At 36.1% G+C, this 26,566-nt stretch overlaps 1 protein-coding gene across 6 annotated transcripts in view; it reads right to left on the reverse strand.

The window, feature by feature from the left end:
• The window catches only part of LOC150094878 (luc7-like protein 3), a 231,239-nt gene that overhangs the window by 136,362 nt on the left and 68,311 nt on the right, over window positions 1-26,566 (reverse strand). For all 6 annotated transcript variants that reach the window (XR_016550110.1, XR_016550109.1, XM_090410860.1 and 3 more), the window contains exon 4: window positions 12,977-13,057. Coding sequence is in view for 4 of the 6 variants with exons in the window: in XM_090410860.1 (XP_090266986.1) it covers window positions 12,977-13,057 (81 nt within the window). In the remaining 2 variants the exon portion in view is untranslated. The remainder of the gene's footprint in view (window positions 1-12,976; window positions 13,058-26,566) is intronic.

Genomic DNA, 26,566 nt, shown 5'->3' on the forward strand with positions numbered 1-26,566 from the left:
GTTATCTTTACCCCTGAAGATGTTAGTCTGACGACTAACGAAACCTGTCGGGTTTGTTTTTTAGTACTTGTTTAGTTTTAAAAAACAGTCTTTTTCAATAAAAATGTGGTCACAAAACCGGAATAATTTGATTGAACTTCTTAACCACAGAAACCTCTGCATATGTTAGCTTGTTAGGCATAAAAATAGAACGTCTTAGGTGATTTTGCACCTTTGGCAGTTTGTAACTGCTCAGCGTACCCAGTGAGTAGCCACATTGTTCTGTTGAAAAATCTGGGCTATTTTTAGTTTTTATTCTCCTAAGCTCACAATAACATAGATGAATAATATTTTCCATTTACTAATTCTTGTACTACTTCCACATTTTCTCTTCTCTAGACAATGGATCACCAGATTAAGAATACTTTTAAATTTGTGCAATCAGCATTTTTTTTTTCTTTTTAACACACTTAATAATATATGTTTCACATTAAACAGTTATATGTTGATTGTTTTTATTTTTGAGATCACTAAATAGAAAATCATCTAATTTCATTTACCAAATCCTTCCAATTCACTACTTAACAAACAGAAAAGGAAGATAAAAGGAATAATAAACAATGAAAATGCAGATATTTTCACCAGCCCAGTTGGCTGAGTGGTTAACATACTTTGGTGGAGAAGACAACCGACAAACTGAGGATTTTAATCATACCATGGACATGGATGTTTGTGATTATCTTTAGTTAGGAGATGAATTTCATCACCCAGTGTGAGACCGCTTCCCCTACTGTTGGAGACCTAAAGTGACTTGAAAAAGTTCCATGTTTGGTCTCTAGAACAGTTTCTGAACTATGTAAAAAATACTAAAAATATTCTTAGCCTGCTAACAGTACTAATGTACTATGGATTTATAACCTTTTTTTTTTGGTGGAGAAGACATAAAATATAACTATTACAAGAGTGACAACAGCCTTAACTCAACAAATTCTCCCATTCCTATTTTATACTATTGTATTAGAAGTGTTCTAGTCAGTTTCAGAGTTTCAGTTTCAGGGGTGCTTAAGAATCAAAGCTGTATAACTGAGAGGAGACATCCACATAGTCTTTAAAGGAATGCAGAGATGCAATGCTTTTGACCTAATGTCCACTCGCCACCTTCTCATGGTGCACCCTGTTAGGAATCTACCAGATACTAAACAAACAAGGATGGCCTGGCAATTTATACCAATATACCAATCTTTGCATGTGTGCTTTGACATCTTGTCAAGATCAAACTTAAAATTTTTAAAAATCATGCATTACTGATCTAGTGCTGCCTACATTAATACTGCAATAACAAAAAAATGCTTTGTTAGTACATTCTCTATGAACAGCAAGTGAGAGACTGAGTCTTGCATGTAGGTGTTACAGCTACTGTGCATGAACACAGCTTAGAGTAAAAAAAATACTTATATGACCGGATATTTATCATTTTATGTGCAAGTCCAACTCATTACACATCTTGTAATATTCAAGAAAAATCTGGTAATGGAATGCATTGCCTGAGGGGATGGTGAACGTGCAAGACTGTGGATGATTTTAAAGAGTAGTATGATAAACTTTGTGTTGGGCTTCCATAATGAGTCTTGTGACTCCATGGTCAGAAGACTCATTAAAGTCATGTGACTCCATGACTCCACTTAATAATAAAAAGATTTGAGAAAGAGCAAATCGAAGTGATGACTCATCCTTCCCATGATGGCCACATGATCAGCTCAATGTTTAACCTCTTTTCTGTTAGTCTCTCATGCTGAACTAATAATTTATTTACTGTGTTGGTACTGTATAGTATTTCATATGAATTTTATTCATAGAGGTCCATAATTGCACCCATTTATTTATTAATTTTTATTACTGTATTAGTGAATTTTAATAGGTTATTAGTGTAAATTAATATTCATGATATATTGCGCTGATCGTAACATTGCTTGTGATATTTTTGGGTGTCACCAGGTAGCATATTAGTTAATGCAGTATATTTTATAGTTCTCATGTTTATATGATTAATTTGTTGATAAGTTGATTTTTATTATAGTCTAAGTGTGATCAGAAGTGTCTTAGGATAAACAAAGTCATTAATATGGTGAGTAAAGTCTCATAATCTTATGTGATTCTTTCATAGATTGGAATTTTGTACATGTGATGAGTTAGGCCTAATTTGCATGCACGTGATGATGCCATCACGTGCATGCAATGCCAGTAAAGACATGACGATCTCTAACTAATAAGGTTGTTGTATTTTTACAGCTTGGTAGTGGTTAAGAAAAAGTGTCATTTAATTATAAAGATGGAAGCTCAGCAAATCCGTTTAAAAAGAAATAATTACCATATCAATATAAAAACTGGTTTTAATGAATTACTTTCTAGTAAAACTGTTGTAAGTGTGAATTTAGTGTGCAAAGGTAAGAGCCTAAAGGTACACACAAAACAGTGCTGTCTGCCTAATTCTTTCTTTTATAGCATGTTTCTTGAAAACTTCTGTAAACATACAATTGTTATCCTAAAGGACATAAAATACAGATTTAAAAGTGATAACAGATTTTATGTACAAGAGTGAAGTAAATACAGAACCAGCTTTGTACTCAGTGCTGTTGAAAGTCTAAATGTACAAATTTTTACAGAGATTGCACATTGGGATACTTCCCACATTAATCTGCAGGAGAAGTGTGAACATGATTCAAGTAAACAGGCACTGTTACTTGTTGAGATGCAACAAAAAAACAACACAAATTTCCACCATTGTCAGAGAAAAAGAGGAAAACCTCAGAGTAGATTTCTTGGCAGTTCTAACAGTAAAGGCATAAAGAAGAAAGTATCATTGGGAATGAATGAACCAGACATACCAGACGACATTAATGAGGCAGTAAATTTGTTCACGAGCGAAATAGGATCAGCGCTGCCGGGAGCTAATTAACCCCATAGACTCTGGTTTCTGTTTTTCTGTCTAGTATTAGTACATCCCAAAAGTAATGTTGTTTTAGCATTAAGTTTTGAAAGGATATAAAAGATAAATTACTTGCTAATTTAATCAAGTATATATTCTCCATTTGAATCAATAATGCTCTTCCAACATTGTGAAAGCTTCACAATGCCATTTCTATAGAATTCAGGAGATTTGGAGGCAAAGAAGTCACATAGGCTCAATTTCAGTGTCCTCTAATACAGTACTTCCCAAACTTATGGATGTAAAGGCCCCCTTGGAAAAAAATAAAAAATTGTAATACAGACATATATTATTATAATATTTATTGTATTTATATTCAATACAAAACATACACAGCAAATATCACAAAAATCAAATATTACATTACATTTTATATTACATTTTTAGAATCTTACATACATGTTTGACATGACACACTTAGTCTTAAAACATTTTAAATTTGTTTTCATTATTTCAAGGCCCCACTCAACAAAATTAATAGCCCCCAAGGGGGCCCAGTCCACAGTTTGGGAAGCGCTGCTCTAATATATCATCTTGTTTTTCATCAATGAAATGTTGAAAACTTCGAAATAAGTGGTAATATCAGATGTAAGGTCAGGAGCATATGGAGGATGTGGAATCTTTTCCAGCCAAGTTCCTTAATCTTGGTACAGGTGATTCTTGCATTATGAGAGTGTGTGTGTTATGGTGAAAAACAACACCCTTTCGACTGATCAGAGAACACCTCTTTTCTTTCAGTTTTTCATTCAACTGACTGAGTTGTTCACAGTATGCTTCAGCTGTGGTTGTTTGGTTTTGTGGCAAGAGTTCAATGGCCCGTAATACCAGCCACGTCCCACCAAACACTTAACAAAACCTTCTGAGGGTGAAGGCCTTGTTTTGACTGAGGTTAAGCCTGTGTCCCCTGAATGAACCCACTGCCTTCAGCACTTAACATTCTTGTAAAGTATCCACTTTTTATCACTGGTGACTACACAACTCAAAAACAGAGATTGAACCTCTCAAGAATGAAGAGCAGTGCAGATGTTGACACACACACACACACACACACTCTCTCTCTCTCTTTGAACTGTTGTTTGTCAGTTTGTGAGGAACCCACTTGCTGGGTTAGACACCACTCCAAGTTCTTGCAAATGGCAATGGATGGTTGATGACAAAGAATTAAGATCTTCTGCTAAATCTTCAACAGTGGCATTTCTTGCAACAGCAGCTTCCAGCATATCATTATCAAGAGAGAGACAGGGCACCCAGAGCGAGGGAGTCTTTCAAAATTTTTAGAACCATCGCTGGCACTTTTGTGCATTCAAAACATTATCGCCATACACTTCTTGCATGTTTTTTACAGTGTTAATAGCACTGTTGCCTTTTTTTTTGAATTCATAAAGCATGATGTACCTAATATGCTCTTCAGTGACCTCCATAGTAATAAAGGGTTATTTAAACAATAACTTGTTTAAATGTATGATGTTCTTGCAAGGTAGAATTCCTTAGAATGATGCTCTTGCAGCTTAGCAGTACTTATAAAGCTTTAAAATTCATGTTTAGACAAGCTGAGACATGCTTGAACAAGTACAGTATAAAAAACGACATTACGTTTGGGATGACATGATATATACCCTAGTCGAGCTCTGAACTCTTCCATCTATGCAGAGTTCACTGTTGGCAGAAGGATCACAAAAAGACAAAGATGTAATAACTGAAATGGAGGCAGCAGTGATAATAGGCAGTGTATTTGTATCTACTGACAATTTGCACATTTGCAGAAAATTTTCAGCCATAAGAGACAGCTTGCAGCAATAAAATGGAATAAGGAACTTGATGGAAAGGATGTCGACGCTGCTTGGACCCTAAAGAACAATTTGGTGGAAGCAATATCAGAATGCCCAAAGGCCAAGAGAAATGGATCAAGAGGTAAGACATGCAGTCTGAAAGTGTATCATGGAAGAAGCATGAGGAGTACAAAGAGCAGGCAAGGAAGGTGACTAGCTTGATGGGGTAGCAAAAGTGCAATATGAGCAGCAGTTAGTTAATGATGCTAAAAAAAAAAATCGTAGGAAGTTTTTCCGATATGAGGTCAGCAGAAGAAAGAAAGTATGATTATGGAAGGACGATACTGGCTGGAGCATGTTGGATTGATAATCATTTCAGAGGATATAGCTGAGGCATTTAATGAGCAATTCATAAAGGTATTTCATACTTGTGAATGTGACATCATGCAGAACTTGAATGCACTGGGAAGGGAGGAGAAGGAGGGACTGTTAGTAAGCAAGTAAGATATATATATATATATATATATATATATGAGGAACTGAATAAACTTAATGTTAATAAGGTTGTAGGACGTGATGAAATTTCACCATGTGTACTGAGGAAATATTCCGGGGAGTTAATAACAGCTTTAACATATCATCTTAACATGAGTCTTGCACTGGGTCAAGTTCCAAAGGAGTAGAAAGATGGCAAAATTGTTCCACTTCACAAGGGAGGCGATAAGACTAAGGCTTTGGATTATAGGCCAGTCTGTGTGTCTGGAGTTGTGCTTAACGTGTCAGAGAAATTAGTTATGACCAAGATACAGAATTCGGTTGACAACAGCAAAATATTTTGATAGCTAAACAATTTGTTAAAGTTTTAAAGTTTAAAGGTTTGTTAAAGGAAGATCGTGCTTTAGCAGTCTGCTTAGTTATTATAACAGGGTGATAAATGCATTGGATAAGGGTGATGCATACACAGGGATATATTTAGATTTTTCAAGGCCTTTGATAAACTACATGACAAGCTGGTAATTAAACTAGAACAAATGGGACTAGATAGATTAGTGCAATGGATTGGCTGTCTGATCAGCAAGATATCCATGGAGGAGCAATATCCCAGAAGAGGAAAGTTACTAGAGTACCCCAAGGGCCTGTTTTAGGACCACTGGTGTTCTACTTGTATGTTAATGATATTGGGAGACATCTGAATGATGATGATTTGCAGCTGTATGCAGATAATGCAAAGTTGTGGGGGGGGGGGGGTAGGAGTAAAGCAGATGCTATAGCTTTGCAGGAGGACTTGAATGTACAGGCTGAGTGAGCAAGTGAGAGGCATTATCAGTTCAATGTTGCAAAGTGTAAAGTTTTAAAATTTGGGAAGCAAAGGTAGAATGTAGAGTATGCAGTTGGTCGAAATATCTTGGAGGTAGAGGAAATGAGATCTGAGAGTGACTGTGGACAAGGATCTAAAATTTTGGGAACATACTGCTCAAATTGATAGGACAGCACAGTGGATAATGGAAATGATGCAGAAGGAGAGTTGACTTGTAGAAGTAAAGATGTCATGGTTCCACTGTATAAGGCTTTGATCAGGCCACCTATGGATTACAGCACGGATTTAGTTACCTGGTTTTCATCATCATTATGTCTGTGCAGTTAGCCTAGTGGCTATGCACTTTGCAACCATATGCCTGGGAAGGAGTGTCCTGGGTTCGATCCTTAAGCTCCTCATGGTGAGGAGCTTAAGGATCTTCCTCAGCCATACCAAGTTAGCGAGTCTTTGGCGTGGACAGCAGGATCCCCCCCCCCCCCCAAGTTTATCTGCGGTTTTTCATCCTGCAAGCAAGCAAGCAAACCGGCATCGTGAGCACACAGATCTACAGCCATAAATACTTAATCTACCATGAGGGGGGGACTCAACTCACCCCAATAGGGAAAGGGGAGAAAAGGGAGAAAACTCCATATGAATAAATAAATAAATAAATCACCATCATCAAATTCCTGCCATGTTACCTCAAGGGGGTGTACAGGATATGATAGTACTACATGAAAAATTTACATCATTACTAACTTCCTATCTACAATTTTCCTCCTAATCAGTCTGTTACTTGTCAAGACTCCAACATTATTCGATCTTATATTTCTATCGTCTAAGGCACTTTGTACAGTATCAATCTACCTATATAATAAATTTAGTTTAATTCTTTATCCAAGTGTGAGCAAACAAAGTTTGCGCCTGAAAGTATCTTCAGGACTGAGGTAAGGTGGTACACACCAGGGCAACTCGTTGCAAAGGTGGAGCAAGCTACCAATACTCCTGTCTCAGTATCTCCTATAATGCAAAACACATCTCCTTGCGGATATGTCTAATGTTATGCATTAAGGGAAGGGCCACTACCCAGACTAGTTTCGACCTTTATTGAGGTCTCTTCAGTGGGAGCCAGGCCCAAGCTGAGATACCAGGCAGAAGCATTCGCAGGTCATCTCTACCTATAGAAGTTGCCAAATGGTGTGCCACCCATTTTTAATAAATTACTCTGGATTTAGAGAAAGATGTTGAAAGTTTATTTTTCACTTGGTTGGAATATAATAAATTTAGTTTAATCCTTTATCCAAGTGTGAGCAAACAAAGTTTGCGCCTGAAAGTATCTTCAGGACTGAGGTAAGGTGTTGCCCTGGTGTGTACCACCTTACCTCAGTCCTGAAGATACTTTCAGGCACAAACTTTGTTTGCTCACACTTGGATAAAGGATTAAACTAAATTTATTATATTCCAACCAAGTGAAAAATAAACTTTCAACATCTTTCTCTAAATCCAGAGTAATTTATTAAAAATGGGTGGCACACCATTTGGCAACTTCTATAGGTAGAGATGACCTGCGAATGCTTCTGCCTGGTATCTCAGCTTGGGCCTGGCTCCCACTGAAGAGACCTCAATAAAGGTCAAAACTAGTCTGGGTAGTGGCCCTTCCCTTAATGCATAACATTAGACATATCCGCAAGGAGATGTGTTTTGCATTACAGGAGATACTGAGACAGGAGTATTGGTAGCTTGCTCCACCTTTGCAACGAGTTGCCCTGGTGTGTACCACCTTACCTCAGTCCTGAAGATACTTTCAGGCGCAAACTTTGTTTGCTCACACTTGGATAAAGGATTAAACTAAATTTATTATATTCCAACCAAGTGAAAAATAAACTTTCAAAATCTACCTATACCTATATCTTGGTCTTCCTCTGGGTCGTTTTCCTGCCAACCTGGCAGAGAACACTGCTTTTGCTAATCTTTCCTTGCCCATTCTGTTTAAGTGATCATACAATCTCAGATTAGCTCTGCTAACGCATTCCTGGATGCCGACAATGTCAAATTCTTTCCTAATATCCTCGTTTTTAATATGGTATTGCCATTGGTGTATGTTCACGCCTCTAATCTTTCTCAGAAATTTCATATGTGCTCTAGTCTTTGATCACGTGTTTTACTTCTGACCCAGCTCTCAGCTCCATAAGTTAAAACTGGTTTGAACACTGTCTTGTATACAGCTAATTTAGTGTTACGACTAATTTCTCTCTTATTCCATATGAATTCATTCAATTGACTTCCTACCATACCAGCTTTGTTGATTCTATTGTCTATTGTCTATTTCCATATTTAATTTACCATCTTCACTAAAATTCGTGCCTAAGTAGCTGATACTTGTTAAACAGGTTATCCGTTCACAATACAGTTAACATTTTCAGTGATTCTACCTATTTTCATTGTCTTTGTCTTTTTATTGCTGACCTTCATACCATATCTATTACAACAGCTATTCAATTTAGTCAGGGAATCTTGCAGACTTGTAGTGGATTTATTTAGAAGTATAACATCGTCTGCATAAAGCAAAGAGCTGACATTAACATCTCTAATTTTGATATCATGTTTAATACCACTTTCCTTCATAATGTGATCCATATAATGAATAACACAGGGGATAATTTACATCCTTGTCTCACACCAGCTTTAACATTAAAACATCTTCCTGAACTTCCTTCAATTCTAACTGCTGACTTACAACTCAAATAGAGACTAAGTATTGCTTGATATAATGTCCCATTGACACTATATAAATGTAGCACATTGAATAGCTTCTCTCTCTTGGCACCTTGTCATATGCCTTTCCCAGATCGACAAAACTTAAATACAGATCTTTGTTATATTCCCATGATTTTTCAACTATCTGTCGTAAAATGAAGATCTGATCCTGACAGCCTCTATTTGGCCTGAATCCAGCTTGTTCTTCAGCACGCTTTTCTTCCACAATTCTCCTCAACTGTTTCTCAAGATACTTGCATAAACCTTACCAGCAACACTCAGTAGGGAAATACTTCTGTAATTCTCACATTCAGTTTTATTTCCCTTTTTATATATGGGTACTATGAGAGCTCTACTCCAATCATCGGGAATTCGTCCCTATGTCCAGGCTTTCTGAACTATGCAGTGCAGCCACTGTAAGACTCTTATACCACCATACTTCAGCATTTCTGGTCGAATATCATCTACTCCTGCTGCCTTTCCACATTTCAAGCCTTTGATGGCTTTTTCTACTTCAAGTATGGATATGTATTCCTGACTGCATGCCTGGTCAGTGTTTTTTATCTCTGTGCTGTCATCACTGCTTGTTTCATTTAGCAGTTTTTCAAAGTAATTACTCCATACTTCAAGGATATCTTTTTCTCCTGTTTTCATTTCACCTTTATCATCTCTAATTCCTTTTACAGCACTCTTTCCTCCATTTCTAAGCTTCTTCAACAACCGTCAGAATATTTTGCCACCTTCTTGATATTTATTTTCTATGTTTTTGCCAAAGTCCTCCCATGGGTTTTGTTTAGCTAGTTTTACACAGTGTTTAGCTTTCTTACATTTGTCTCTGTATTCTCTAAGAGCACAAGCTAACTCATTTGCAAGGAACTTTTGATATGCTTTCTTCTTTTCCTTCAAAGCCTCTTTAACTTCCTGTGTCCACCATGGAATTCTTTTTTTTCTATCCTTGCAAACAACTGCATCACCACATGCCTCTCTGGCTGAATCAATCAGGGGTTTTCTTCAGGTCTTGCCACTGAATCTCCAAGATTTGGTTCCTGTTCTCAAACTCTTTCATTTTTTCTTCAATAATCTTTGTGTATTTTAGTCTGCTGTTCACATTTGAGAATTGCTCAACTTTTATTCGCTTTAAAACTTTCTTACGTTATTCTTTTCAATATGAAATTCAATTTTATCCTTCCTCAAGACTAAATAGTGATCACTTCCAATTTCAAATCCTCTGTACATTCTGGTGTCCTACACAGGGAGGAAACATCACTATCAACAATAACATAGTGAATGAGACTTTTCTTATTCCTTGCCTCTTCTCTTTATGTGAATTTGTGCACATTTGTGTGTTGGAACATAGTGTTAGTAATAACCAGTCCAAGTCCTCAGCAGAAATCCAACAGATATTTGCCATTATTATTAGATTTGCTCTTTTCTCCAAATTTTCCCAAAATATTTTTGTATGTCTGACAATAATTTTCTACTCTGCTATTTAGCTCCCCAATAAGGATCAACTTTTCATTTTTCATTGTGTCAGTTGCTTTTTCTAAAGCCTCAAAAAATTACTCCACTTCTACCTTAGTAGAACCTTCTGTGGGACCATAGGCACAAATACATCCCATTGTCCAGTTCCCCATTCTGATATTTGCTCACATCACTCTACTTGAGACTGACTGCCATTCAAGAAGATTAGCCTCATATTTAGTGTTGAGTACTATGGCCACTCCTTCTTTTCCTTGTTCATCATTGCCTGAATATAACATTTTGTATTTATTACTCAGAAAGATCTCAGCAGTTTTTCTCTTTTTTTTTGTTTTAGTCACCCCTATTATGTTGATCTGCTACTTATGTAATTCCTGAGCTAGCTCAATTTCTTTGCCATTCAGGCTTCTTATATTGATAGTACCGATCTTTAACTCTGATGATGTTGAGTTGGGGTGTGTTTTCAGATTTGTTCCAGTAGTTGACTTTTCGTTGTTCACCCTGGTTCCCTGACAAAAACAACGGGGGCCTTGTTTAACCGAGCGCCGCCCTAGCTGGAATGAAATTTCTTCATGTTGTACCATCATTTTGTATTTTGGTTTAAGCCAACATGAATACAATTTGGTCGGCTAAATCCCAAATTGCCAGCCCATCCTTGTTCATTCAGTATCCAGGTATCCTTCAGTATCCTTCTCATGTTGCACCCTGTTGGGTGCAACATGAGAAGGTGAGGATTGGACATTAGGTCAAAAGCCCTGGTCGGTTCTCCGCATTCCTTTAAAGGCTATGTGGAGGTCTCCTCTCACTTATATAGCTTTGACCCTTAAGCACTCCACCTGATTTTCAAAAAAGATGAAAATGTGCTGGAAAAAGGGTTCAGAGACAATCTGGTCTCTGAAATGTTGAGTACAAAAACATATTGAGAGAATGCATGTAGAAACTGACAGATAGGAGGATGGGGAGGGGGTAATATGACTGAGACATATAAGTTGTTAAGGGGTTATGCAAAACCTCTTCCATAGAATGGGTGAAGGGAGAGAACGAGTGGTCATCCCTGGATGCTGTATAAGGAGAGTGTGGGTAAAGGGGGTGAGAAGCTGTTATTTGCATAGAGACTGTGAATGACCAGAATCCGGAATGCATTGCCAAAAAGTGTGATGAGTGCAAAGACTTTTCTTTTAGGATATATAAGAAGACATAAAATTAATTTTTGTTTGAGATGTTTATTAGAACTTTCCAGACAACCCCCCCCCCCCCGCTCATATGTGTGATAGTGAAACCTCCCACAATGAGCGGGGGGGGGGTCTGATTTTATCAAATGGAGATTCGATAAAAATAGTAATATAATAACTATTTCTTAATATAAAGTAAATTTAGATAGGGCTAAAACAGCTTTGACTACTCACCACATGGGAATAAAAGCCATTAGGATTTATTTATAAATGAATTTAATGAGTTAATGATGGCTTCTAAGCATGCAGCAAGAGATAGTGCTAGGCAGCACAGGAAAACTTGCAAAGTTTACAATATTAGAATAAAAACTAGATATGATAAAGTGCCATGAAAGTAGCCACTTGACTGCCATAATAAGGAGCATCTGAATTTAATTGAAAGCATCTTATGCACCATCAGGGATAATAAGGGACAAAAATCAAGCAAAGCACTGAATCAGATACATAATCCTTATGACTAAATAAACACACATAAAACCACAGTAATAGGTTTTTTAAGATGTAAATATTTCAACCTAAGTGTCTTAGGACATCATCAGTACAACTGAGAACAATACTAGGAATAACATACAGATAGGGCACATGAATAAAATGGAATCCAAATGCGTGCAGCAGCGTTTTCTAACGTTAAAAAAACAAAACAAATCAGTAGATTATTTAGATTACATTAAAATTAAAACTGAATTATTTTACACAATTTTGTATGACAATTTCCCATACTTTAGGAATGGCAAGGACATCATTGTTAGATTGGGTCTGTGAAGTAGGGCTTCAGCACTTTCTTTATATACTTCACAGACCCAATTCTAAACCGCAATGATGTCCTTGCCATTTCTAAAGTATGGGAAATTGTCATACAAAATTGTGTAAAATAATTCAATTTTAATTTTAATGTAATCTAAATAATCTATTTTTTTTAAACGCTAGAAAGTGCTGTTGCACGCATTTGGATTCCATTGTATTCATGCGCCCTATCTGTATGTTATTCCCAGTATTGTTCCCAACTGTACTGACGATGTCCTAGGACACTTAGGTTGAAATATTTACGTATTAAAAAACCTATTACTGTGGTATGTGGTTTTACGTGTGTTTATTTAGTCATGAATTCTCCACAGGTTTCTTTAGATAATAATCCTTATGTGCTGTAATTCCACCTACACAAGCTATAACAGTAAACTGTTACTGTATCAACTCTGATACAGTAAAATTCTGGTTTTTATTTAACTTATACGTAACAAATTCTTCCACACAAGTGTGTAAAACAGTATCTAAAACTGCAGAGAACTGTAAAACTAATGAGGATATATACGGAACTTTCAAAAATAAACCTCAGTACCAAATGGTTATTTATGCTTAATTATATTATATTAAATTACAGATAATATATGACACAGAGTAATAATATTGCTACTTTTAAGAATAATCAATAGCAGTACAGACTTTAAATGTGTATACAGAGGTTAGATGGCAAATTCACCTGAATCAGAAGATCATTTATTTTATCTGTCAAAACTTGGGCTTTTTCTTCATTTCCTCGTAAAACAGGAGGACCTTGTACCTATAGTAGATAAAATACATTGAATATATATATATATATATATCTTAAAAAAAAAGTTTAAAATATACACAGAAGTTTCTGCAAATCATACTGACAAAATATCAAGTGATATTTTGTCAAAAGCAAGATATCTTTTCAGTTATAATAGCAAAAAAAAAAAAAACAAGAATGCATTCTTTGATATTATAACTAGGTTTCTTCCCCAGAATTTCTTCTAAAGAATTCTTGAACAAAAGTCATAATTTTAAAATTCCTGATTTGTCAGGAATAGTAAAAATATTTCCTGAATAAAACTGAAAGTTTTTAAAATAATTTCCTCTGATGTAAAAATCCCTTGTTCTCATCATGAAACAAATGGGATCTTCCCCAAATTTATGATAACCACAATCTCAGGGGTATCTCTCCTTATGCACTGTGATATCAAAGTTAGTAAATAATTATAAACATTTAATTATTAATTATTGCTGAATAAAAACTTCTTCTTTTTCAACCTTTTGGTTCAGTCCACTGCTGGACGAAGGTCTCCCCCATGATTTTCCAGATCACTCGGTTTTCTGCCTCTCCATCCATCTCACTCCTGCAATTTGTTCTAGTTCATCCCTCTGCCTTCTCCTTTGTTTGTCTTGCTCCATCCATTGGTCTCCACTCTGTTGTTTTTCTAGTCCATCTCCCGTCACTGCATCTAGCAATATGGCCAGTCCATCTCCACTTAGCCTGTTTAATGTATTTTACAATATCCATTACACCTGTTTGAGATGTTATCCAGGTATTTGTCTTCCTATCTCTTAATGTTATTTTTAGCATACTTCTTTCCATGCAATGTTGTGTTTTGTTCTCAGCTTTTTGTTTAGGGCTTCTGTTAAAGTCCACGTTCCTTCTCCATATGTTAGGACAGGAAGTATGCACTGGTCGAAAGCTTTCCTTTTTAGACTCATAGGAATGTCACTTCTGTATATGTCTCTCATTTTCCCATAAGATAAGCCATCCATCCAAGATGAATTTTTCATTCAATCTCTTTTCTTTGGCACTCCTCAAAGGATAACAAATGGCCCAAATATACATATGAAGTAATTCATATGTATATTCTATTTCATATTTAATTTTATATTTATATTTATATAAATATATAAGTATATAAATATTTATATACTAATTTTATATTTAGTCATCATTATTTTTGTTTTTTCTCTTTTTATTTTTAATCCAATTACTCTGGAGGCTTCATTTAGCTGATTTAGCCTTTCTTCCAGATCTTCAAGATTATCTGCTATTAGGACAATATCATCTGCAAATTTCAGATGATGCAGTCTTTCTCCATTTATGTTTATTCACTTTGTTTCCCAATCAAGGCTTCTAAACACTTCCTCTAGTGCAGTTGTAAATAATTTGGGAGATATGGTGTCACCTTACCAGATGCCTTTTTGTATTGGGAACTTTTCACTATTTTTATATAATTTAATATTACAGAAGTTGCATTATTGTAAATATGTTTTAGTGTTTCAATATATAGTTTCTCAGTTCCCTGGGTTTCAAGTACTTTTAGTGTTGCAGATGTTTTAACTGAATCAAATGCTTTTTCGTAGCCTATGTAGGCCAGGCATAAAGGTTTATTTTTTCAATTGATTTTTCAATGAGATGTCTTAATGTGTGAATATGGTCCAAAGTATTGTAATTCTTTCTAAATCCAGCTTGTTCACAGGATTGCATTCCCACTAGTTTAGATTTTATTCTATTATTTATAATTTTTGTGAAAACTTTATATATGGTGGGGAGTAGGCTTATAGGTCTGTAATTTTTAATTTTTTCCTTATTGCCCTTTTTAAAAATTAATATTAGAAGTGAATTGTTCCCATTTTTTGGAATTTTTTCTCTGTTTTAGGCATTTATTAAAGAGTTTAGTCAGCTGTTTGATGACAGGACTTTCTCCCAGTTTTAAGAAGTCTACCATAATTCCATCTTCTCCTGGGGACTTTCCATTCTTCATTTCTCGCAGTGCCATTTCCACTTTGGCTTGTAAGATCTCAGAGGCATCATGTTTTTCCTCACTCGAGTTATCCATAGCTGATTCTTGGATGTCACGGTCTTTGTCTTCATAGAGTTCAGTATAAAATTCCTGAATTCTTTTGATAATTGCATCTCTATTTTTTATAAGTTCACCATTTTTTTCTCTTACAGCAGCTATTTCCTTTGTTCCAACTGATAATGTTCGTCTTAGGACCTTCATATTACTATTGTTTTCTATTGTTTCTTTAATTTTCCTAGTATTATATGATCTAAGTTCATGTTTCATCCTTTTACGTATAGTTTTACAAATTTCCCCATATTCTATTTTATTAGTGTCATTCAAATTTCTTCTTTTCTTCATCAGATCTAAGGTTTCCTGTCTTAGTTTTTCCTCTCTTTGGTGCCTTTTTACACCTCCTATTTCTAGTGCACAATTCAAGATAGATTTTGTTAATATTTCATTAGCATCATCGATGGTAGTAGCTGTGTTTAACCTTTTTAGTCCATTTTTGAATGATTCTCTATAACAGCTTTTATTGTGGCAGAGGTTTTGTAGATTCACTAAATTGGACTTTTTTCTTATGAGCTTATTCCATTCCCATTTTTTATTGATCCATACTTTTGCCCTTACTAGTCTGTGGTCACTTTGGTATTATTTATTATATATCTTCTGTTGGAGAGGATGAATAAAAACTAATTTCACTTATTTTATTGTAGTTACTCCTAACAATGAGTAAAAAAAGCATGAGGAGCATTGGCAGTATTTAAAAAAAAGATGGCAAGAATCATGTCATCAAATGTTCCAAAACACTGCAATGCAAAGCATCATGAACAAGTGGACATCAGTATCTTGAACACATGCAATGCACAAATGACATCAACTTAAAAATAAAGCACATTGTTTCAGTTTGTCAGACAGCATGTGCCAGAAGTAGTTAAATTAGTTGCTAAGCTTCAGCAGCAGATTAGCAATTACCAAAAAATCCATCACCTGTCATCATCATCATCAAATTCCTGCCATGTACCCTCAAGGGGTGTACAGGATATGACAGTACTACATGAAAATATTACATCATTACTAACTTCCTATCTACAATTTTCCTCTAAATCAGTCTGTTACTTGTCAAGACTCCAACATTATCAGATCTTATATTTCTATCGTCTAAGGCACTTTGTACCGTATCAATCCACCTATATCTTGGTCTTCCTCTGGGTCGTTTTCCTGCCAACCAGGCAGAGAACACTTGTTTTGCTAATCTTTCCTGTCCCATTCTATTTAAGTGATCATACCATCTGAGATTAGCTCTGCTAACGCATTCCTGGATGCTGACAATGTCAAGTTCTTTCCTAATATCCTCATTTTTAATATGATATTGCCATTGATGCCATCTGTTCACGCCTCTAATCTTTCTCAGGACTCTCATATCTGCAGTCTCTAGTCTTTGGTCAAGTGTTTTACTTCTGACCCAGCTCTCAGATCCATAAGTTAAAATTGGTTTGAACACAGTCTTGTATACAGCTAATTTAGTGTTCCGACTAATTTCTTTCTTATTCCATATGAATTTATTCAATTGACTTCCCACGATACCAGCTTTGCTGATTCTGTTGTCTATTTCTATATTTAGTTTACCATCTTCAGTAAAAATTGTGCCTAAGTTGCTGAAATGTTTTACTTGTTCCACAGGTTCTCCATTCACAACACAGTTGACATTTTCAATGATTCTGCCTATTTTCATTGTCTTTGTCTTTTTATTGCTGACCTTCATACCATATCTATTACAACAGCTATTCAATTTAGTCAGAGAATCTTGCAGACTTGTAGCGGATTTATTTAGAAGTATAACATCATCGGCATAAAGCAAAGAGCTGACATTAACATCTCCAATTTTGATATCAGGTTTAATACCACATTCCTTCATAATGTGATCCATATAGATAACGAATAACACAGGGGATAATGTACATCCTTGTCTCACACCAGATTTAACATTAAACCATCTTCCTGTACTTCCTTCAATTCTAACTGCTGACTCACAACTCAAATAAAGACTAAGTATTGCTTGATATAATGCCCCATTGACACCATATAACTGCAGCATATTGAATAGCTTCTCTCTTGGCACCTTGTCATATGCCTTTTCCAAATCGACAAAATCCAAATCTTCACTTTACGACTATTTGTCGTAAAGTGAAGATCTGATCCTGACAGCCTCTATTTGTCATGAATCTAGTTTGTTCTTCACCAAGCTTTTCTTCCACAATTCTTCTCAACCGTTTCTCAAGTATACTTCCATAGATCTTGCCAGGAACACTCAGTAGGGAAATACCTTTGTAATTCTCACATTCAGTTTTATTTCCCTTTTTATATATGGGTACTATGAGAGCTCTACTCCAATCATCGGGAATTCGTCCCTCCGTCCAGGCTTTCTGAACTATGCAGTGCAGCCACTGTAAGACTCTTATACCACCATACTTCAGCATTTCTGGTCGAATATCATCTACTCCTGCTGCCTTTCCACATTTCAAGCCTTTGATGGCTTTTTCTACTTCAAGTATGGATATGTATTCCTGACTGCATGCCTGGTCAGTGTTTTTTATCACTGTGCTGTCATCACTGCTTGTTTCATTTAGCAGTTTTTCAAAGTAATTACTCCATACTTCAAGGATATCTTTTTCTCCTGTTTTCATTTCACCTTTATCATCACTAATTCCTTTTACAGCACTCTTTCCTCCATTCCTAAGCTTCTTCAACAACCTCCAGAATATTTTGCCACCTTCTTGATATTTATTTTCTATATTCTTGCCAAAGTCCTCCCATGACTTTTGTTTAGCTAGTTTTACACACTGTTTAGCTTTCTTACATTTGTCTCTGTATTCTGTAAGAGTAAAAGCTGACTTATTTGCCAGGAACTTTTGATATGCTTTCTTCTTTTCCTTCACTGCCTCTTTAACTTCCTGTGTCCACCAGGGAGTTCTGATTTTTTTTATCCTTGCACACAACCTCACCACATGCCTCTCTGGCAGAATCAATCAATGTTTCCTTCAGAGTTTGCCACTGAATCTCCAAGGTTTGATTCCTGTTCTCAAACTCTTTCATTTTCTTTTCAATAATATTTCTGTATTTTAGTCTACAGTTCACATCTGAGAGCTGCTCAACTTTTATTCGCTTTAAAACTTCCTTACATGTTATTCTTTTCAATATGAAATTCAATTTTATCCTGCTCAAGACTAAATAGTGATCACTTCCAATTTCAAATCCTCTGTACACTCTGGTGTCCTGCACCAGGGAGAAAACATCACTATCAACAATAACATAGTCAATGAGACTTTTCTTATTCCTAGCCTCTTCTCTCCATGTGAATTTGTGCACATTTTATGTTGGAACATGGTGTTAGTAATAACCAGTCCATGTCCTGAGCAGAAATCCAACAAGTATTTGCCATTATTATTAGCTTTGCTCTTTTCTCCAAATTTCCCCAAAATATTTTTGTATGTCTCACAATCATTTCCTACTCTACTATTTAGATCCTCAACAAGGACCAACTTTTCCTTTTTCATTGTGTCAGTTGCTTTTTCTAAAGCTTCAAAAAATTCCTCCACTTCTACCTTAGTAGAACCTTCTGTGGGACCATAGGCACAAATAAGTCTCATTGTCCAGTTCCCCATTCTCATATTTGCCCACATTACTCTACTTGAGACTGACTGCCATTCAAGAAGATTAGCCTCATATTTTGTGTTGAATACTATGGCTACTCCTTCTTTTCCTTGATTGTCATTGCCTGAATATAACATTTTGTATTTATTCCTCAGAAAGATCTCACCAGTTTTGGTCTTTTTTGTTTCAGTCACCCCAATTATGTCGATCTGGTACTTATCTAATTCCTCAGCTAGCTCAATTTCTTTGCCATTCAGGCTTCTTACGTTGATAGTACCGATCTTTAACTCTGGTGATGTTGAGTTGGGGTTTGTTTTCAGATTTGTTCCAGTAGCTGACTTTTCGCTGTTCGCCCTGGTTCCCTGGCGAAAACAACGGGGGCCTTGTTTAACCGGGCGACGCCGCAGCCGGCATGAAATTTTGTCATGTTGTACCATCATTTTTTATTTTGGTTTAACCAATAAGAATACAATTTGGTCGGCTAAATCCCAAATTGCCAGCCCATCCTCGTTCGTTCAGTATCAAAGTAGATACCCAACAGGGTGCACCACGAGAAAGTGAGGATTGGACATTAGGTCAGAAGCCCTGGTCGGTTCTCCGTATTCCTTTAAAGGCTATGTGGAGGTCTCCTCTCAGTTATACAGCTTTGACCCTTAAGCACCCCTTCCATCACCTGTTATGGCATTAATATATAATTATTATGAAAAAATAAAGCAGTCCACACTAAAATGTTTTTACTTTAAAATGTAAAAATAAAAAAACGAGCATTTCTACATGTGAATATACTAATGATCTTGGTCTAATAAGAATTCATAGTACTCATTCCACAGAAAAAGTCAATTCTGTAATTAAAGAAAAGGAAAACAAATGATTCCCATGAACAGTGCAATTTCACATGATGTGATGTTATCTTATTTTCTGAAAAATCCTCATAATTTTGCATTATATTTACCTTTTCAAGTGATGCTGTGAATTATGCTGTTTTTTTATTTCATATTTTTGTCATGTCATATTTCTTATGTGCAGCAGAAAGGTACTTTTTTCTTTCTTTTTTGTCATTTAGGACATTTCTTTATATAATATTATACAAATAATCATCTGGTGAAAGACTGTTTTACTGTGATCCAGGAAAAGATTTTAATCTTATCAGATATCCCATCACATGCAGGTAACTTTCACTGGGAATGTCATTACCAAATGATGTTACAGTCATTTACAGTTATATGACAGATAATAAATGGCAGAGAAACATTATTTCATTATTATTTTATTTTATTGAAAATGTACAATCCAAAATAAATATGTAGTGAGCATTTTTATTGCAAGCTGCAGAGATCTGAAACCACCTCACTCAAAGGTGCAATGATAAAGCAATTCCAAAGGCTGGTATTCATAATACATAGGGTTGAACCCAATGCTAATGAATCAGAAAGCTTCCCAGCCAATAAAAATCATACCAATTCAACCAATAAATAAATAAATAAATTTTAAAAATATCAAAAATCATCAATAATGTATACTACTACTTACACCCAACCTATTATTCCTAACAGAGCCTCAACTGCTGATCTTAACAACTACTGTCCATATCGTTGTGCAGGCTTCTTACTATTAACCATTTCATCTACCCAACTTATATTTTATTAATTCCTTGCATAACAAGGGTGGTATGTGTGATATTTTTTTTGTATCTGGTGAGTATGCATCAGAGAATGTAAAAAATTCTAGTTCACACTTATTAATAACATATTATAGCATTAAATTATCATGGTTGCTGCAAGTGGTCCAGGAGACTTGATACTTTTGGATACCTGGTTTGAGACCTTAGCTTCATGTTACCAGCATTACATCTCTGGGGCTTCTTGTGTCTGAAGCACCAGCAATGTACCACAGGATCAGAACTAACCAGATGTGGCTACTTACTGCATAAATGGAGACTGTCAGACAACCCTTATTGTGACTGTTCTCCTGTGGCCTAGACGATAACTCATATTATGAATGACTGCCCAAGGCACCAATTTCATGGTGGTGGCCTCAAGGACATCCACAAGGTGACAGATGAGGCCCTGGATTGGATTTCTGGTCTGGACATTGACCTGTAGCTGCTTTTGCCATAAGAATAAATAAATAAATAAAACAGCATTAATTTGCTGTTTCTATTGTTCTCTCCAAATCTGAATAATCCTAACCTTTTTGATTATCTTCTTTGAAGTTATATTTTGTAGTCAAAGACACAAACAGCAAGTTCATCTTCCTTGAGATGTTCAATATCCACAACTTAAATCGGCTTCCCTCTTCCAAATCTGCCAATCATGCTGGAAGGATGCAAGGTATATGCCATCAGCAGTGGCTAACACAAATTGTCTACCTACCCACCAAAATATCAGATAATCCTCATCATCCTGCAAACATCCTTAAACTTTTACTTAAAAAGTTCACTTCCAAATAAGTCACTTCTGTCTTGGCAAAAAAGTGTTGCTAAGGTAATTCCATAGTTTCTTCTATAGGTACATTAATAAACATAGAGACAATTTCTAGATTAATTCTTGTTGAAAGCTTATACGCTGGTTAAACATGATAACTAATAATTAAGGAATTGACAGCGTACACTAGAAATATAAATTAAAAACAACTTTAATAAATACTTTCCGATATTTCGGCAAAGTCACGTTGCCATCTTCTTGGGAACTTAAAATAAAGAACAGGTGCACGCAAGTGCTACATAACAGCAAATAAGAAACGAAGTGAGGAAGCTACCGTTTTCCTAAAGTCCTGATGGTGCCCCTGGCGGGCTATATTGGCAATTATTGGCCTTTGGGCTGAAGTTCTTCTGATATATGTTTCCCAAATTTGGGGCAGTCTTATGCACCCAAATTTGTTGAGGTATGGCATGTTCCTAAGGGCTGAGGCTGATTCCATGAATAGTCTTTCATATTTGAACTTGCTGTGGTGTATTATTGTGGCTTTCTTCCACCTTATTCTGTGGCGGTTATCCAGAGCATGGTCTGCAAGCCCAGAGTGGCTGTACTGGTGAAATCGGATGTAGTCCTTGTGTTCTGAGATTCTGATATTTGCTGTCCAGCCTGTTTGACCAAAGTAAGACAATTTACAACTGCAAGAGACCTGGTATACACCAGGTAGGTCTAGGGGAAGTGGTTGGTCTTTAGTGGAGCGGATAAGGGATGCCAATTATCTATATGGTCTGTAACAGGTGGTTAAGTCATGTTTTATTTAGGATTTTGTTGATTTTTTTCAAGGTGCCTCGGATGTAGGAGATGGTGATGGATTTAGAGTAATCTTTTTTGTGAAAGGGGGGGGAGGCAGGTTGTTCTTAGACACACTAGTCACCCGCCAACCTGATGGAACCTTGGTTTTCTCAGTTTATAGAAAACCCAACCATACAGACAGATACATTCACCAACAATTCCCCCCCCCCACAACAATTATGGAGTTATTAAGACACTATTCAACAGGGCAAAACTTATCTGTTCAAATGATCAAACCCTAACCACTGAACTAAATCACATCCTTAACACTTTCTCAGCCAATGGCTACCCTTGCCCAAAAAAAATCCAAAAAATATTTAAACCAGTTATCTACAACCCACCCCCACCCCCTTCACAAAAAAGATTACTCTAAATCCATCACCATCCCCTACATCCGAGGCACCTCGGAAAAAATCAACAAAATCCTAAAAAAACATGACTTAGCCACCTGTTACAGACCATATAGAAAACTGGCATCTCTTATCTGCTCCACTAAAGACCAACCACTTCCCCTAGACCTACCTGGTGTATACCAGGTCCCTTGCAGCTGTAAATTGTCCTACTTTGGCCAAACAGGCTGGACAGCAAATATCAGAATCTCAGAACACAAGGACTACATCCGATTTCACCAGTACAGCCACTCTGGGCTTGCAGACCATGCTCTGGATACCCGCCACAGAATAAGGTGGAAGAAAGCCACAGTAATACACTGCAGCAAGTTCAAATATGAAAGACTATTCATGGAATCAGTCTCAGCCCTTAAGAACATGCCAAACCTCAACAAATGTGGGTGCATACGACTGCCCCAAATTTGGGAAATATATATCAGAAGAACTTCAGCCCAAAGGCCAATAATTACCAATATAGCTAGCCAGGGGGCACCATCAGGACTTTAGGAAAACGGTAGCTTCCTCGCTTCGTTTCTCATTTGCTGTTATGTAGCACTTGAGTGCACCTGTTCTTTATTTTAAGTTCCCAAGAAGATGGCAACGTGACATTACCGAAATATCGGAAAGTATTTATTAAAGTTGTTTTTAATTTATATTTCTAGTGTACGCTGTCAATTCCTTAATTATTAGTTATCATAATTTCTAGACTAATCAATGTGTCCATAGAAGCAACAACTTCATATTTCAAATTTAGTCTTTCCTTTGCAATGTGCGCAGACAATAAAATGGAAAATTTTTGAAAAGCTATCAATGCAACTTACTACAGGTCCTAATGAAAAACCTTTTATGAGTAATGAGAAGACCACAACAGAGGAGGACATCCATGGGAGATGTTTAGTTTTTTTAAAAAAATCAGCATTCTAGCATGAGATCAAAAGCAGATTCTTTCAAACTCATGTTAGAATGAGATCAAAAGGATTGCACCAGCTGTCCTAGGTACAAACTTGGACAACTAGTGCATTTCTACAATAACAGAAGATAAAACAATATAACAGGTTGCAAAGTTTAATTATTTAGGTTGCATAACAACATATCTAAAAGACAAAGATACAGATGAGAAAAAAATTCAGAAATCTGTGAAACAATTAAAAAAGGCACTAATTAAAAAAACAAGACAAGAAACCATATTTCTGAATTTTATACAGTAATGGACACTCCCACTCCATTATATAGTTCAGATTTGGTTGGTTGGTTTATAGTTTATTTACCACAAAAACTACTAAGGTCATACTGTGCCATACTAAAGGTTACAACATTAGCATTTACAGAAAAATAGTTTCACAAAGCAGCATCTCTAGGTAAACAGAACTGTTGCAGAGGGCACAGCAACACACAAGGTCAGAGGTTATTACAGTAGTGCAAAAATAGTTAACAATATAAGTTAATACATAATATATGAAACACTAATCCAAGGAATGCAGTATCTACATATATGTAAGATTATAATAGATGCCTTTATAGCAGTACAAAAATAGGCAAAAAGGGATTATTATACAATATGTATGGATGAAAATTAAATTTAGCAATGCAGTAGAAACAGAATTTAGAATACATATAAACAGAATTACTAGAAAGTACACAAATAGGTTAATGTCCTATAACACTACATGATTATTCGAAAAATAAAGTAATAAATAAGATGCATACACAAAATGCATGTTAAGAGATGCAGTATCTATATATAAACAAAATTACTGCAGAGGTTTCAGCAGTACATAAACAGATAACTATAGGTTAACATATGTATATACAAAACAAGTCAAGAAAAGGCAGTGTCTACATCTAGTAAGATTACAACAAACATTATTATACTAATACTTTAAGAGTCAGAAAGGAATTATTATACAGCATTGATGCATAAAATCTAAGTTTAGCATTATGGTATTTACATATTAACAAAATTACACCAGGGTGATACAAATATACAAGATCAAGGCCTATGGTAATACATAATTGGTCAGATTTAACATAATGAATAATATATATGTACAAAAGTTAAGTTAAGCAAAAAAGTATTTACATATAAACAAATTTATGGTCAAATGTGTTTGTACAAATTAATTCTTTCTAAAAAATTAAAAACATCATGCAATTTGCCTGAGTCTGCTAGCATTTCCCCTGAGTGTATATGGCTTGGTTAGATAGGTGAAAATTTCCTCTCGTGTAAATTTTTGACAATCTACCAAAATATGATGAATAGTGAGATGTGTGTTGCATTTTTCACATATGGGAGGGTCATCAGTTCTCAGTAAATAAGAATGCATAAGGTGACTGTGACCTATGCGGAGCTCAGCAAGGACAACCTCCTCCCTTCTCTTTGTATGTTGACTAGAATGCCAGTGTTTAATTTCAGGTTTAATGTTATATAATTTGTTTGTCGATGTTTCTTGCCATGTTAACTTCCACTGAGCAATTAGCTTTGATCTTATAAGTTGTCTGTATATGAAACTGTCAAATAGTATGTAGAGAAGGTATGGGCTGATTTAGCAGCTGCATCTGCAGCCTCATTTCCTTTGTTTCCGATGTGGCTGGGAATCCAGCAGAACTGAACATCGAAATTAAGGATTTTCATTTTGTGAAGCAGGTGTACCACTTCATAAAGTACTGGATGAGGATTATACATAGGATAGGAGATAGCCTGTAAAGAGCTCAATGAGTCTGTATAAATTATATACTTTTGGTAGCAGTTTTCTTTTATATGCACAAGCGCAAGCTGAATGGCATGTAACTCTGCTGTATAATTACTGCAGTCAGGTGGGATCTAATTTGAGATAATAATGTCAGGAAACACAGCAGCACAGCCAACAGAGGTGTTAGTTCTTGAACCATCAGTATAGATGGGTAAGAAATCAGCATATGTTGCTCTGTGTACATTAAACAATTGCAGGTAGATGGATGATGGGGTATAAGATTTCTGTAGCTGACAAAGTGAGAGGTTGCAGGATGGTGTGCAAACCTGCCATGAAGGAATGCTGTTATGTTTAGTATAGCTAATGTTGTCAACATTTATACTAACAGCTTGCACAGTTTCTTTAATATGCATACCAAAAGGATGTACTGTATAGCAGTTTGATGTGTGTAATATTGAGCTTCCCAATGCAGAGAGAAGATACTATTCCATGTAGGGTGATCTAGGAGAGATTTTATTTTTAGGGCGTAATTAAGAGACAACTGTTTTCGTCGAAGTGATAGAGCCGGTTCATTTGCTTCTGCATAGAGACTTGGAGTGGGTGAGGTGTGAAAGGCACCAGTAGCTATCCGTATACCCTGATGATGGATGGAATCCAACCATCGTAGGTTACTATGTCTTGCCAAACCATAGACTTGGGACCCATAATCCAGCTTCGAACGTATAAGTGCAAGATAAAGATGGAGCAATGAAGCTCGATCACCACCCCACCCAGTAGAGGATAGAGTGCGAAGGAGGTTCAAAGTTCTTTTGCACTTTTCTCTTAGTTGACGAATGTGTGCTAGAAATGTGAGTTTTCTGTCAAAAATGAGTCCCAAGAACTTGGTTTCTGTAGTTACTGGAATAACAGTAGGTCCCATTCTTAGTTCAGGATCTGGGTGATGAGTGCGTTTTCGACAGAAGCGTACACAGACACTTTTTTCTGTTGAAAACCTAAACCCATTATTAAGAGCCCACAGAGAGACATGATCAATTGCTTGCTGAAGTTGTCTTTCAATTACCCTCATGTTATGTGAGTGATAGTAAATTGTGAAGTCATCAACATATAGAGCATTGTCTACAGTGGGAGGAAGCTGTTCAGTGATTGAGTTGATTTTAATAGCAAAAAGGGTTACACTTAAGACAGAGCCTTGGGGAACACCTTGTTCTTGAAGATATGGTCGAGATAGCGTACTTCCCACTCTGACTTGGAAAGTTTGCCTGGACAGAAAGTTTTTAATAAATATAGGGAGGTGTCCATTGAGACCTAGGTTATAGAGGTATTTTAATATGCCATATCTCCAGGTTGTGTCATAAGCTTTTTCCATGTCAAAAAAAACAGAGACAAGAGGTTCTCGCTTCAGAAATGCATCTCTTATACAAGTTTCTAACATAACTAAATGGTCTAAAGTTGATCGATGTCCATGGAAACCACACTGTGTATTGGAAAGAAATGGTTAATGCCAG

This window comes from Typopeltis vanoorti, chromosome 21 (assembly GCF_054136105.1).
Source record: "Typopeltis vanoorti isolate ZY-2024b chromosome 21, IOZ_Tvanoo_1.0, whole genome shotgun sequence".
In the NCBI taxonomy this organism is placed as follows: Eukaryota; Metazoa; Arthropoda; class Arachnida; order Uropygi; family Thelyphonidae; genus Typopeltis; species Typopeltis vanoorti.